Here is a 14,508-nt window from a genome sequence, read left to right as displayed (position 1 = left end):
ACTAATTTTCCTTATAGAAAACAGGAGTTTCTTTTAGCTTCTCTCTAAACATTGTTAGTGGATGGAAGCCAGTTGTGACTGGAAAGGGATCTAATCCATGAACAAGTGTTCTGCTCTTCCACTGTGAATTAATGTTAAGCTTCTTTCTGGTGATGGTACACTGGCAAGAATAATACTGTACTCCTTTGGAAGTAAACTACAGAGGGATGATTATAAAGGAAGATTAACCCTTGGTAAAATGTGCTGGGTGCTTCAGGGAGGAAAGTATGTACAGAGCTCCTGGTAGCAAAATGTGTTCTGACCAATATCCCGCAGTTTATGCTGCCAAAGGGAGAGTGATTCTGAAGGAATGGGACTAACTGAAGTAGCTCTACTGATGTATTGCTACAGTTGCAAAGGATTCATCTATTGTTCATTACAATTTCATGAAACCAAGGGTATGCTTAGAAGAGTTATTATTTCATAAACAACTTCTTATTTAGCTCTGCTGTTTATGGTTTTGATTCTACATCTAGAGCATGTAAGAGACAGAATGTTTCTAACTCCTTTCCTTTCAACATTTTAAGCAAGCAGCTGATCAATGTCTTCTGCTTTGCTATTAAATGTATTTTGAAAAATTCTTCAAATCATATCAGTCTCATATGCCGATTTAGTTCTTTGAATTTACCCTCAGCTGGGAATTCTGCAGGCAACTGTGATTCTGTTGTGTTAAACACTTACTTGAAGTGTTTCATCCATCATAATTTCTGGTCCTTTTCGGATGCAATGTAGTTTGTGCTTTGTCTTTCTTGAAAACTGAATGGCTGTTAAATTATCCATTCATCTCCTTTCAGATTTGCTGTACAATTTGAGTTCCCTCTGTTGGCTGTCTGTTCTACTTTATTGGCCAACTTTTCTGTCAGCTTCCTCAGATCTTTATATACGTTTCCACACATGACTGCTGTGTCCTTCACAAAACATTGGGCAGATAATTCTAAGTAAAACAGCAACAGGAATTATAATATTATGAATGTTTCAGTTTTTCTCACAGATTGGGGTGAGAGCCTTTAGTGAAACTTATCTTCACTGAAGTCAATGGGGAGTGTTAGTTTTCCTGTCTTCTCCCAAATACCTGTGTTGATGAACTGCCCTTTCAGCTGTGACTGTTTTGACATAAGATGACTCAGAAGTAAGTTGAAGTGCTCTTGTCTGAAGGAAAAAAAGAGTACTACTTTCTGCTGCCTCTTCTAAACATTTTGGAGAAACTTGTAAATTCTTAAAATTGTCGATTGCAATACAGTGTTGCATTAATAATCTCAGCAAGTTATGAAAATCATAGCAAAAATAATATTCTAATTTTCAAAGGTTTTGCTCTGAAACCACAAAAACTATGCTTTTCCATATTATACTGTTCAAATAGTGATGGACTTAGATGGAAATTGCAAATAAAATCCTTCCTTCTTTTCCTGGTTTTTCTTATAGCTCTTCTTAACCTTTTCTGTTAGTAACAAAATAGCAGGCAAGAGCTTCTCAGATTAAGAGCAATAGGTAAGAAAAATAATTTGGTAATGCTTATTCTGTTACTGGAAGTTTTAATACAGGGATAGTAGCTGAGTTTTCTGAAAGTTCCAGAGAATTCATTCTGGGTGGCCTCATTTACATTCATCATTAGTAGACAAGAAACAAAGCAAGAAAAGTGCTGAACCTACTTAAGTTCCTACTTCAAGGCTACAGAGAGATCCTTCTAATGTGCCAAAAATCTCTTTTCTTTGGGCCAAACCCTTATTCCTAACATAATCCTTAGCTACCAACTTCCCCCCAGCATTGGCATTTGGCCTGATTAAGTTTCCTCTGAAGCAAATTTCTTACCAACACAGCAGAATATGTTGCACCTGCTCTTCCTTGGTTCATATTACCCACTGGATTTCAATAGAGAGGGAGACTAATTTGATCTGCCAACATCTGTTTGATCTGCCTCAGTCCCTGGTATCACAAACTGCATCCTGGGCTGATGTGCCTTACTAATCCTTGTCAGCTAGGTGCTCTCAGGAAGCATAAATGCTTTATCTCTCACTCTCTGTGTCCAAAGCAAATGTCAGAAGTGAACCCTGCCAAAAGGGTGCATCTTTATGGTATTCTTTAGGATATATTGAAAGTTATCCTCCTCTTCCTTTGACATGCTACAAAGGAAAAGCTGGCTTCAATGAGAATCACACAGAGCTGATCAAATTGCTTCCATTGAACAGATTTTTCCAAACAGCTTAGTCCTGATTATTATCTTTTTTCGTTAAATCACTTAACAACTTATGAACATGTTTCATGGACTGTCTGTATATGGGCATGGTGAGCATCTAGTGAGTTCCCTGCTCCCTGACTAGTTGCTAACTTAAAATATAAGAGCAGTGCCCTGACTTTTGTATCAACAATCCCAGGTATGGGTGAATGATGGAAAACCAAAATGTTTGATGGACTTCCAAAATGTTCATACAGATAAAGTCTTCTTGGTTAAATAATTTTAGAAGTTTTTTGGTCTTAATTGTGTATACAGAACAGAAACATCTGAAGGAAGAAGTCATTATTTTGGCTGCATCCAGTGACTCTTTCCTGGGTAAGGACTAAGCCATGCCATGCAGTCCATTCTGGACAGGCAGGGCTTCTCAGAGGAGTTGTGCAAACCTTGGATTTCTTATACAGTATTTCATCATGCAAAATTGCAATTGAAGGACAGAGGGAAAGGAATAGAAGTGGTAACTGAGAAAGGGCTGCAACACGATATAGCAGTGTAAGCATGATTATTGAAGAACACCTTTTTAATGTTCTCTGCAAAGGAGATGTTAATCTCCTGTCTAATAATTTCAAGTAGAGTATATACGTTTGGAAAAACAAATCACAGTGTGCATATGTACTTCCAATTCAAGTATCAAAGTCAACTCTTGAAACAGAGAAGTTAAAACACAGAAAGCCATGACTGTTAAAGATTTCTGTGTATTTTTTCTATGCTTTGTAGAGGCTCTACCATTTATGACACCCTGTGCATTTAATCTAAGTTTACAAGCAGAATAGATGCTTTTGCAGCTACATTATATATAGGCAACAAATAAATTTAATTACAAGGCTAGACATTATCTTCTGTAGGAAGGTAGGCATATCAGAGCTCTTGGAGTTGCAGACAGAGGAATTACATTTCTTTCTGAATACTTCAAACAGTGTGATAAAGAAGGAATCTGTCCCTCCACATTCCATTCAAAACACATTTAAAATACTTGCTAGGCCGAATGTTTCTACTCTTCCCAGGTTCCCCCTAGAATCCTGGATGGAGTAATGCAAATTCCATTCTGTAGATACTATTATATGCTTGAAGTTCTCAATACCCAAGAAAATCCTGAATAGCTCTAAAAAGAGCACTAAAATAGAGCAGTTCAAGGAGCACCAAGGTAGAGGTGAGCAGGGCAATCTCAGGCACGCATAAGTTGTAAAAGCCATGAGCTTCTTTATCTTCCACAAAGACATCTCCCTTAAATTTAAATAGCTGCTGTCATTGTCACTGACTACCTGACTATGTATTTATCTGCCCAGAAGCAGAGTGCACGGCCTTTGGCCCTGCTATTCACAGTGTTACTGTCTCTGCCTAACAATGCACTGAACAGAGCTGGGTTTCTGTTAGCATCTTTTGTTTGATGGGAATCGCTGAAGCTTTGATGTTGTTTGTGAGAAATATAAAGATTTAAAAGAGTAAGATCTTCACTCTCCCACTCTATGTGCTCCCCACAGAGAAATCTAATCTGAGTTGGGGAAAATCTGTGACTGATCCTGTCTTAGGTAAGACGCAAATGACAGAGTCCAGAAGAGAAATCTCTTAGTGTTGAAATAGCATCTCTTTACTGGAGGGTCAGAGAGGTAATTTGTCTTAATGATCAAAATTCTGTTTCCTGTTACACAAACATTTATAAATAGGTATAGAATACTTTCTCTGTGTGAACACAGCTGTCAGCAAAGCCTCAGTGTTTAATTTTCAGTGGGATGCTTCAAATTTTCTGCTTTAGTTACATGTACTTCCTCTTTATAGGATATTCTAACAAAACAAGGGATTGATTATGTTATACTGAAGCTACATTAGAAGGTTTGAAAACTCTACAGTTTCAAAGAAGTGCATTTTTATTTAGAAATTATTATTCTAATAAGCTTGTTTCTCATCTCTACTGATAAATGCTTTTCTTACTGTCAGTTTTGAATGAAGAGCAAATGTGATGCAGTAAAGTGTAACTAAAGCCCCTAAAATCTGAGATTCAGTGTAAATGGATTGCTTTTCTGCTACTCAAGGCAAAAGCTCCACTGTTACATAAAAATACTCTGATCTGGGATCACTACAGTAACAAAAAAAGTAAATAATAAAATTATAATGTCCTAAGTGTAATAAAATGCAATGAACAAAAAATTGGTATCCTTTTATCTTCACAGACCTTTGATCCGCAGTGTGAAGGAAATGGATTTGATTACTAAGATATGAAATTGGAAGTGACTTGATTCCTACATTGAGCAGCAGACAGGGGAGAGAGCAAGGGAGCAGAGCTGTGGCTTATCTTCTGCCAGGAGCAGTCAGGTTTACAGAGCAAGCACAGAGGTTTTGGATTTAGACACTCGGATATGAGAAAACTGTGCATAATTCCAGATATTAATTTTTAAAATATATATAGCTATATCTACCTTCAGTCTTAACAGTAGCTCATGGTCTAGTACATTTTGTGTATCACCAACCTTCTTTCTTCTGCGTGGGATGGGCATTCCAAGGGGCAGTCAAACAGGACTGCTAATGCAAGTTGCGTAGATCTTGTTGATTTGCTAGTCACCTTCTCACTAAAAGGGCCAAACTCAGGGACAGTCCTAGCCAGGTAAGCAGAAGGATGTGATACACGTTCCCCAACAAAGGAGACTTTATTCCCCTTTATTTGGGAGAACTACTGTGCCTCCAAGTGAGTTGTCTTGAGCCACCTTCAGAGAATGCAGAAAGCAGAGCAGATAGAGCCAAACCTCCACAAAGAATGTTTCAGAACTGAGGAAAAAAGATAAGTCTAGAAAAGCCATAACTAAAATGTGCTGCAAAATTTATATATTGTTTTAAGTATGAACCATTCCTTGTGGGCACTCTGGTGTAGCCCAGTCCATAAGCTTGGACTGCAGTGAGGATACAGTTTGCTCTGGTGCTGTGGGAGGCACTGGGATGTTATCAGACCACTCCTGGAAGTTTAGGCTGTGAAAGTCCTTTGGTACTGCATACTTCTGATGTCCTCAGCTGCCAGGAGTAGTCTTCTCTGGGGAGTTACTTTGAGCAAAGACAATTTCAGGCAGCTCTGCTGATCTCACATAGACTTTAATGGGAGTTGCCAGCATTCAGTGGTTGCTGGGATCATCTCTGCTCTGCGTGTGTGTGAAACAACACAGAGCACAGCATTAGGTCCTGCTCTAGCAACTGCATTGGTAGGGACTGGTGCATTCTGCACAGCATTCCCACTGGGGCTCTGGATGCTATAGAATCCCACATGGATTCAGGATTTCTAATCACTAGCATGGCAAAAAATAAATACAAAAGCCTTGATTTTGTTCTCTATGTTTTAATGTTGTAATTTTGGTATGAAAATGAGTGTCAAATGTTTGTGGGTTTTTTCAAACATGTTTTTTCTAAATGCTGTGGTAGTGAGCTATAGTAGTACTGCTAATATTTTACTTATTTATCAGCTGCCACTGCATCTCTTCATATTGCATTTGTAATGACATAACCTGTTCTCTCCTCACTTGCAGTTCCTACAATGTACTGCAATGGCAAGAATTTAAAAGAATGTAAAAACCCCCACCAACCCAAAATCTAGGATATGGCCAGAGTTGTAGTGTTCAGCCAGCCCTAAACAGTGGATTTACAATGCCTGAATACTCTGCTGATGGGATATGTGTATTGAAGTTTGATTAAGCTGGATATGAAAATTAAAACTTGGCTCCACACTGAAGAGAGAATCTCCTGCAGTGTGATACTGTGGCATCAAGTTTTCTGTTTACCCCTAAGGCTGGTGCTGCTATGACTTCCAGGTTTGATGGTGTCTCTTTTTTAAGCTGTTGAGCAGCAGGCTAATGGCTGCACAGCATGATGCAAACACAGTGGAAAGCAGGGAAATCAGATGTGAATATATTCCCCCGAGATCTCCTGCTAAGATGGAGCTAACTAACCAGAGCTTTAGTGCTCAGATGTAGTTTCTGCATGCAGAGGATGGGCTGATTATCAGCTCTTCCTGCCTTACTGTACATTTTTGGATTACAGATGCTATTAGAAATAATGAATTCTGGTATAATATGCATTCTGGTGAAATATGAGCTATGTTATTGAAAGGAAACATTATTTTTAAAAAGTGTCTGTCTAAGATCAGTGTTCATTGTCCCTCCCCCATATTGTCCAAAATTATCTTGATCTTTTGAACAATATAGGTGTATATTCTTCTTCTGTGCTTACTTTGCCTTAATTGTTTGAAAATGGAGCTGTAGTTTATTTCATTAAGACAAAGACTGACCTTAGAAAGGGACAGGATCTCTTGGCAAAGCAGCAGCTTGGCTTACTGCTTACACAAGTGCCTGCACTCAGTGTCACACAAGAGGAATTGCCATTGCTGCTGGGTGGTCATTTCATTATTTTCATGCTGGCAGCCTCAGATGCCACAAGGTATAGGGGGAAGAGGGTACATTGTCCTTCTTATGGGCCTTATTATATACTTATTGTATGATATTGGTTTTATATCTGGTCTATAAAATGAAAGGAACTGCCAATCCATTTTTATTTCTGTGTAGGGAAGCTACATTCAGGCATGAGTTGATGATTTTAATGTTAACATGGGAGCTGTTATTGCTGTGTATCATCACTGACCCATTCATTGCTGTTTTAGGTCTTAGACTGTTTAGGGTGCAGTGGGAACAGGGAGAACTTGTTGCAGTTCCCCAAAGATGCTGAATGGGAACATTCTCCTGTTTTCTCAGGTATCACTGGCCAGTCAGTCTTCAGTGGCATAAGGTTGTTTCATTCAAATCCTGAAGCTGTTTAATTCAAAAAGGCAGAAGCATTGTTCTGATAGGAAAAAATACTTTATGAAATGGTGGTTAGCCATTGGAACAGGTTGCCCAGGGAAGTGGGAGAATCACCGTCCCTGGAAGTGTTCAAAAAACCTGTAGATGGTGGTGCTTAGGGATATGGTTTAGTGTGGATATGGCAGTGTCAGATTAATGGTTGGACTTGATGACCTCAGAGGTCTTTTCCAACCTTAATGATTCTGTGGTTATCTCTGGCCTTAATAAAGGAGTGCTTGGGTGCTTACACACCATGTGCCAGGCACCTAGGCACTCTGTGTAGAAGCACCATTAAAAGAGTAAACTCTGAGTTAAACAGCACAGGTTAAGCCACAAATTTTTTGTCACTGACCCTAAAGGCTTGGCCTAGAGTGCTCCTTAGCAGTTTGGGAAGGTGCCAGAAGAAAGTGCAAAGGCTCAAGCTTCAGTTTCCTTTTGCATCACACAGATTTGGACAAGTTTGACAACACCTACTGAGACTGTCCCTCTAGCACTCCATACCTCACCATGATGACAATTAGTTTGTCTCAAATATAATAAGGTAAACAATTGCCCTATCAGCTTTTGTAACTTAAATAGGAATTTACAGACATTACACATACTTATAGACAGATTCAGGGAATCTGAAGATTTCTTCATAGAATTCTGACTTCTGGTAAAGTCAAAATAAGACAGGAGTTCAAATAGCCTTCAAGGCTGCTCTGAAAGCTCACTCTTTTTCCCTAGAGAGGCAAGAACAATCTCCTCTGGACTCTACAGGAGCAATAAGTAAAAATTACCTCATACAATGGCATGCAGATGCTATCAATCCACTCCAGCTGCAACCTGGGTAGTTCGTGCTTCCTGTTCCGATCAAAAATGGCCTGAATTGAGAAGGAAACAAAACTGTCATGCTTTAATTACACTGGAGTATTTTACAGATATTATCCAGCACTTTGCAGCTATGATCAAATTCTCACAACCAGAACACTTTGTAAACCATAATCAATCTTTGCAGCTGTCTTCCTACTGCTTTGCCTGGCATGAAAAATAAACTGTTTCTTTTCAATTCTGTTTTAAAACTTTTAGGCTGAATGTGTTTGTGTTTTATAATTCTGTAGTGTAAAATAAATGTTCCACAGTTGGAGCTGAGCTGGTAAGTAACCTCCTGTAGGAATGTAAAGTAGATACCTTTGAGTAGACTTTTCTCTTTTCTCACATAGAGTTTTGCAGCTCAGCAAAACAGTGATGGATCTAGGCTGGCTCTCTTCCTCACAGTTAAATTCTTTAGAATATTTTCTGTTATCCTTCTCCTGTTGCCTCCAGATAATGGCTCCTCAACATTTTGAGTTATTCAACCTGATAAGGCCTTCTCTTTTAATTGTTCAGTGAAAATCTTTATTGAACTTTCCTAGTTCTTGTTTGACACTTCATACCCATCTGCCTTTATTCCACTCAATTCTATTTTATCCCTTCAATCACAGTAGTATATTTACATGTATACTTACAGAAATGAATTTCAAATAACAGCTATATATGCAGCTGCACCATAAAGTAAATCTGACAATTTTGATTTCCACGGGTAGCTGTGATTTTTTTTTTTTTTGTTCAATTCTGTGTGTTAAACCCAACCTGCTGCTTAGAAAATTCACTGATAGGATAACCTAAGCAACAGATACAGAAAACAGGTAAAAGGACTCAGTGCAAAAGTGACTGTGTTGACTGGAGAGCTTTTATGTATGGTTATAAATGTCCTTACTGGACAGAGCTTTTATTTATTCTAAGGTTTCTCTTTATGTAAAAAATACAATTCATTTTTCTGAATGAGCCCAATGATATTTTCTTACTCTATTCAAGTTAGTAACTATTTCAGAAGTAAAAAAAAAAACAACTTACTGAAGGGGTGAGTTTGAGTTCAGATCTTTCTCTGTCTCCTTGTTCAAAGAATTCACTGGTTACCAGCTCAGCTGCCTAAAATAAAAATCATGATAAATATTAGAGTTCTTGTTACATAATTTTTAGGATAATGAGTTTTTGCTGAGACCATGACTTCAGCCTGTGCTTAACTGTAAAGAAATGAATAACCTCACTTACAGGACTGACATCAGGCATATGTTCATAGAATTTTTGGGACTGGGCATACAGGGGGTATAAACAGCCATAGTCAGGCAAAGGGACTTATCCCTTTTTGACAGGGAGTTGACTTGGGGACTTATATTGCACTACCAAGGTAGCACTCAATCCAGTTACAAGCAACTTACTCAAGAACTGAGACCAAAACAGAAAATGATAGCTTTTTTTTGGCATCTGCTCTTATGTTTGTAAAAATGCTTTGTAAAACCTGCAAGAGCTCTCTGGTTACTTACAGGTTGTTACCCTGTAATAACAACTTTGCTTATCAAAGAAAATTAATTAACAATTTCCTCTGTTATTTTAATCTAATGTGAATTCATAAAGGGTTTTTTCCCCACTAGACTTTACTTTTTTTTCCCCATAACTGTCATCACAATAGGATCTGGATATCTAAGTATGAACTCAGATTGTGGTGATCATCTTGATTTAAAATCAAGAAGTGGTAGGTTGGAAATTAGAATGCGTCTTTCTGACTTTAAATCAAGATGTTTATTCTCTGCAGAGATTTGTGCTTCTTAGAAGACAAAGCTTAAAAATAAATTTAGCTATGGAAACCAGAGGAATTTTAGGAAGTCAAACATTAAGCAGTTCCGACACAGTACTGTACTCCTGTCATGTTCAAAGCCTTGAAGTTAAGCACATGCAGCATCTTGAGATGCAAAAAACTGGAATCCAATCTACTGAAGAGGCATTCATACACTAAATCTCCTGTCATGCCAGTGTACTGTTCGTAAGCTAGGAAATTATTTCATAATGCCAAAGAACAAGTGGATAAACTAAGCAGAGAACCTGTACTTCATAAAATCTCAAAATATCTTACTTTAGCAACTGCATGGTAGATAACGTTCACAAATGCTAAGCTTTTTGTAGTTGAAATAAGGAGTACCAAAGTAATTTGGAAGTAGGTGATGTTATAAAGTCCTCTTGAATATTAAGCCAGCCTATCACAGTTTGGAACTTCATAATGTATGTAATCCAGTGCATTAATAAAATTCTGGATCAATATTCCAGATAGAGGAATAATTGAACAATTTAGTAGTAATTAAGGGTTTGCTAAGTGTATTGTATAAAAATATCCAAGACATAGTATCATCCCTGTCCCTCAGTGATTTTGATCCTATTCTCCTTTTACCCCTTTGTCTCTTCTTTTATCTGTTTCAATCTTCTCTTCCTGATTTTTTTCATCTTACATGTGGCTTTTATTCCCTTTGTTTCAAATATATTTGGTTTTTTTCTTGTGGAACAGCTAAGGTTCAGCTATTTCCTGTTTTGCCTCTGTGGACTTATTAGCACTTCTGCTCAACCTGGTAATGTTTCAAGATATCCCAGACTGGATTTTTCAGTATAAAATAATCCTGTATAAATAAACTGCAGGGGACTTTTCACCTGTAGATCTCAAGGGTGATAAGTATAAAAGCCCCCAGATTACCAGAGACTGCAGCACTATTTCAGCAGCATAGCACAAAGATTCACAAATAGGAAAGCAGACCCTACCTGACATTTGGCTATCAATGAAAATGCAGAAACTAATTGGGTTAAGGAGGGAAAATGAGGAGGGCATGCACACACTGCAGCAGTGGCCAGGTGGCACAGAAAAATCTTGTTACTCAATTTCCCCCTGCAGGAGAGAAGCAGCTTTCCTGATTTCCATGCAAGGTGACCATATTCTGGCCAAGTAGAGTAACAGCCTTAGAAGAACTTCTGTCACAGTCTGCTGATAAAGCAAAAAAGACTCACCTGGCAAAACTGAAAGCTGGGATGAAGCCTCAGCTCTATCCCCCATAAATCTTTTATGGAATTATCCCCCATAAATCTTTTTTTTTTTTTCAGTTGATATGTGTGTAACTTCCGTAGATCCCTTTCAGCTTCTATTACTTCCTTGTCCAAGTAATCTGGCTGCTCCTGCATCCATCACTAGTTATCTGGCCTAGCTTTCTCTTTTTCACCCCATCTTTAAAATCATTACTTGCTGTTACACCAAACTTCCTCCAGGCGTGTACCCAACCCAGCTGCACTGGAATGTTATCAATTAGCTTCTTGATGCTGTCAATTCCTCCAAAACCTGACACAGCCTGTCTTCTAATGGCTTGTTCTGGGCCTCAGTGAAGGACAGAGAATGACTAGCATGGATACTGGAAATATTAAAGATGGTTTCTGAGTAGAGAAGGATGCCTGGAAGAGGAAAAATCACCAGGCGAAGGACAAGAGTTTTGGGACAGGTTGCTTTCTCATATTGTTTGCCAATGCTGGATCCATTTTTTCTGTATATTTCTAAAGAGCCTACTCAGCAGCAGAACCCTGAATTTTTATTTGTTGGTTTCTAGGTACAGAGTGTTAAAGAAAGCCCTATACTACACTTGGAGTTTTGCAACATTCTTAAGAAAATGAATACATTTCTTTTATCATATATACTGAAGACTTTATGCTAATGCAAATTTGCAGAAAATCTGTTGGTATTTTTGATCTAGGGAAGACTCTGCCACTGCCAAGCAAAACTTTGGGATGAAACAAGTAAATGCAGCTATATGTGGCTAAATGCCTTTTTTGTTTAATCCATCCATTTTTGGATATGGATTTAAAATGTTAGCAAGAGGAGGGGTTGTAAAGCCAGATGTACAGACTAGCATGTGTACAGGGAAAGATTATGCAATAAACCATTTTTTCAGAACCCCCTGCTATTTTTTTAAAGCATTAATACTGCTGTAAATTGATTCCAGTTCTGGTCCCTTGTAAGCCAGGGCCCTGGGAATATTGTCCTGCCAGTCCCGCCTCCTCCCAGCCCTGCTATTAATCATGACTTGCCTGTCTTGAAATCTCCCACGGTTTGGTCACAGCTCCAAGGTCACAGGCTGTCATTAGCATTGATCTGAAAAACAGAAATGAACAATACAAGCTGAATCAACCTTTGTTGAGTTTCTAAACAACTCTGCTCTGGATGCATAAATAAATAATACGTATATAAAATGTCAGCCCTGGCACCTTCTTTTCCTCCAGAAAAGAATGACTATGTTTGAAATCTTAGCCATCACGGTGGCTTTTACATTACAATTGTGCCTTGGAAACCTAATGTGTTGCAGGTCATAAAATGATGAATTTTGGTATTGTGCATTACACACTAGAAAAGAAATGATATTGCAAGGGAGTAACTGCTAATTTTGCAATACTTCTAACACTACTTACATTAATACCTATAATATATTAGAAAGCATGTGCTTCACATGATATAAGTAAGGGTATTATTACATAATAACACCTGCAACTGGATTAATTTATATGCCTATTTGTAAGTGACTGCTGCAGCAAGAGAGCCTATAATCACAGGAGGCATCCCAGACACTGTTTAAGCAGTTTCTACTGCTCATCTACAATAAAAATTGAAGATTTACTATGAGCTATATGGTTCCACTGTAGTTTAATACCTAGCTACAACCATGTTTTATATGCATTAGGAGAAAGAAACCATTCAGCTGTAGAAAGCGTTTATGTACAGTACATGATGCAGATAAAAGTCTAAGAAAGTTTAAATGAAGAACAAGGGCACTGAAAATGAAGCATCAAATATATTGCCTGAATCTAAAATTAGGAATGGGTGAAATGGTATGGAAAATAGAAAATGGCCAATATTTTGTTAAAAGACCAAAAGATAACAGAATTTTAATGAAATTTCAGATAAAATGAGATCTAATCAGGCATGCATATGCAAATACACACATTTTATTGTCTACAAAGTGTGATCTACTCAAACCACCCACAATGTCTGAGGTTTTCAATAGGATGCATGCTCAGGGCATTCTTGAAAGCTGGAAGAGTACTCTGTATATGAAAATTCCCAGGTACAGACTGGGAGAGCAGAGAAGTGCATGACCAGTGAAAAAAGATGAGAAGAAGAGGGAAAGATCTTTGTGTAGAGAGGCAGAATATCAATACTTTCTGGAAAAAGAGCAGAAAGGCTAAACAAGAACTGGTGAAGCTGGGAGAAAGGAAAGAAAACAGGACTGATTGTGTAGGAGAAATAAAAATGGAGAAGGTGAAGTCATATTGATTAATGCCAGCTGTTTGCTAATGTTTAAAAATCATACCATACTTTCTCTTGTTATTGTAAGCCTTCAGTCCACAATACATGAAATTCCTTTAACAAATATACATTTATTTTGAAATAACCAGAAAGCAAGAAAAAACAGTGCTTACCGAAATATTTCTCGGTGGTTTTCCATATTCCAATCATAACCACCTTTACTGACAAGTTCAAAAAACTCTGTCCTTCTCCTGCAAAAAAACAGATTGTCAGAGAAGGAAACAAGACACTTCCAGGGCAGCAGTGTGACAAACACAGTTCTCTGTGTGATACAGAATCACTGCACCCCATGTATTATTGTTAAAGCCGTTACACTGACAGTCCATTTAAGCGAAACATACTAATTTCTGAACATGTTCTATAAATGTCTGTTATCAATGTCAGAGTTGCCTAGTAAAAGCAATATTGGATTTATGGTCTCCACAGATAAGGAAATGAATGGCTCTGAAATGTTCAGTCTTCCGCGGAAGCATGAAATGTTCACCTACAGCAATGGACAGACAGACAATAGAAACACCCCAGAAATACACACACACACTTCTCTTTTCTTGCCCTTGCAAAATGGTTTTTACTTCTATATCCTGGAGGGTTTTTCAGAGCTGTGCAATTCCTGTAATTTCCAGCACACAGAAAGAAACAGAGACACACAGAAGCTGCTGCTGTCTTGAGTTCATAGTTCTTATAGACTGGAAACTAGGTCTCCCTGCTTGGTCCCATGGTTTGTCTTCTCATGCCTTCTTCATGTCCTCAAACAGGAACACAATGTGAGATGGACAGAACATGTTAATGCTTGATGGATGCCTTCAAGAATCAAAACTCTGACTCATCTGTAATCTTTCATGGCACTGAGACTCCAAGCAGCTTTCACTGCTTGCAATGTGACTACAGTATGTAATTGATCCTGCCCACGATGTAGCAGAAGTTGAGGTACAAAAACCTGGAGCAACTTCCCCCCAGTGACACAACATATGAGCATCAAAGCTGGAAAACAAATGAATCCCTACATCCTGAGTGACAGTCCAGTGCCCCATCTCATATGAGACCGTGCTCTTTGTCAAGAGGAAATGTAGTTAAATCTAACTACAGAAAAGAGTTTGCAAAGTCTTGTATTTTCTATGTTTACTTCAACTAGACTGAAATTTTGAACAGTGATTATTGACAGTGCAGTCTGATGGCAGCCAGTACATGTCTGCACACCAGGAGATGCACACTTCCAAAAACACTCCTTTGATCAGTGGACA

General features: G+C 38.2%; 1 protein-coding gene across 1 annotated transcript in view; it reads right to left on the bottom strand.

The window, feature by feature from the left end:
• Positions 1 to 14,508, bottom strand: part of PDE11A (phosphodiesterase 11A) — a gene marked incomplete at both ends in the record, with an annotated part of 109,370 nt that overhangs the window by 5,627 nt on the left and 89,235 nt on the right. The window contains 4 exons of the mRNA XM_083865812.1: positions 7,860 to 7,943; positions 8,956 to 9,026; positions 11,991 to 12,058; positions 13,381 to 13,458. Of these exons, the coding sequence (XP_083721938.1) occupies positions 7,860 to 7,943; positions 8,956 to 9,026; positions 11,991 to 12,058; positions 13,381 to 13,458 (301 nt within the window). The remainder of the gene's footprint in view (positions 1 to 7,859; positions 7,944 to 8,955; positions 9,027 to 11,990; positions 12,059 to 13,380; positions 13,459 to 14,508) is intronic.

The sequence above is a fragment of the Zosterops lateralis genome (assembly GCF_965231275.1).
Source record: "Zosterops lateralis genome assembly, chromosome: 7".
Taxonomy (NCBI): Eukaryota; Metazoa; Chordata; class Aves; order Passeriformes; family Zosteropidae; genus Zosterops; species Zosterops lateralis.
This window is presented reverse-complemented; position numbering and strand designations above follow the sequence as displayed.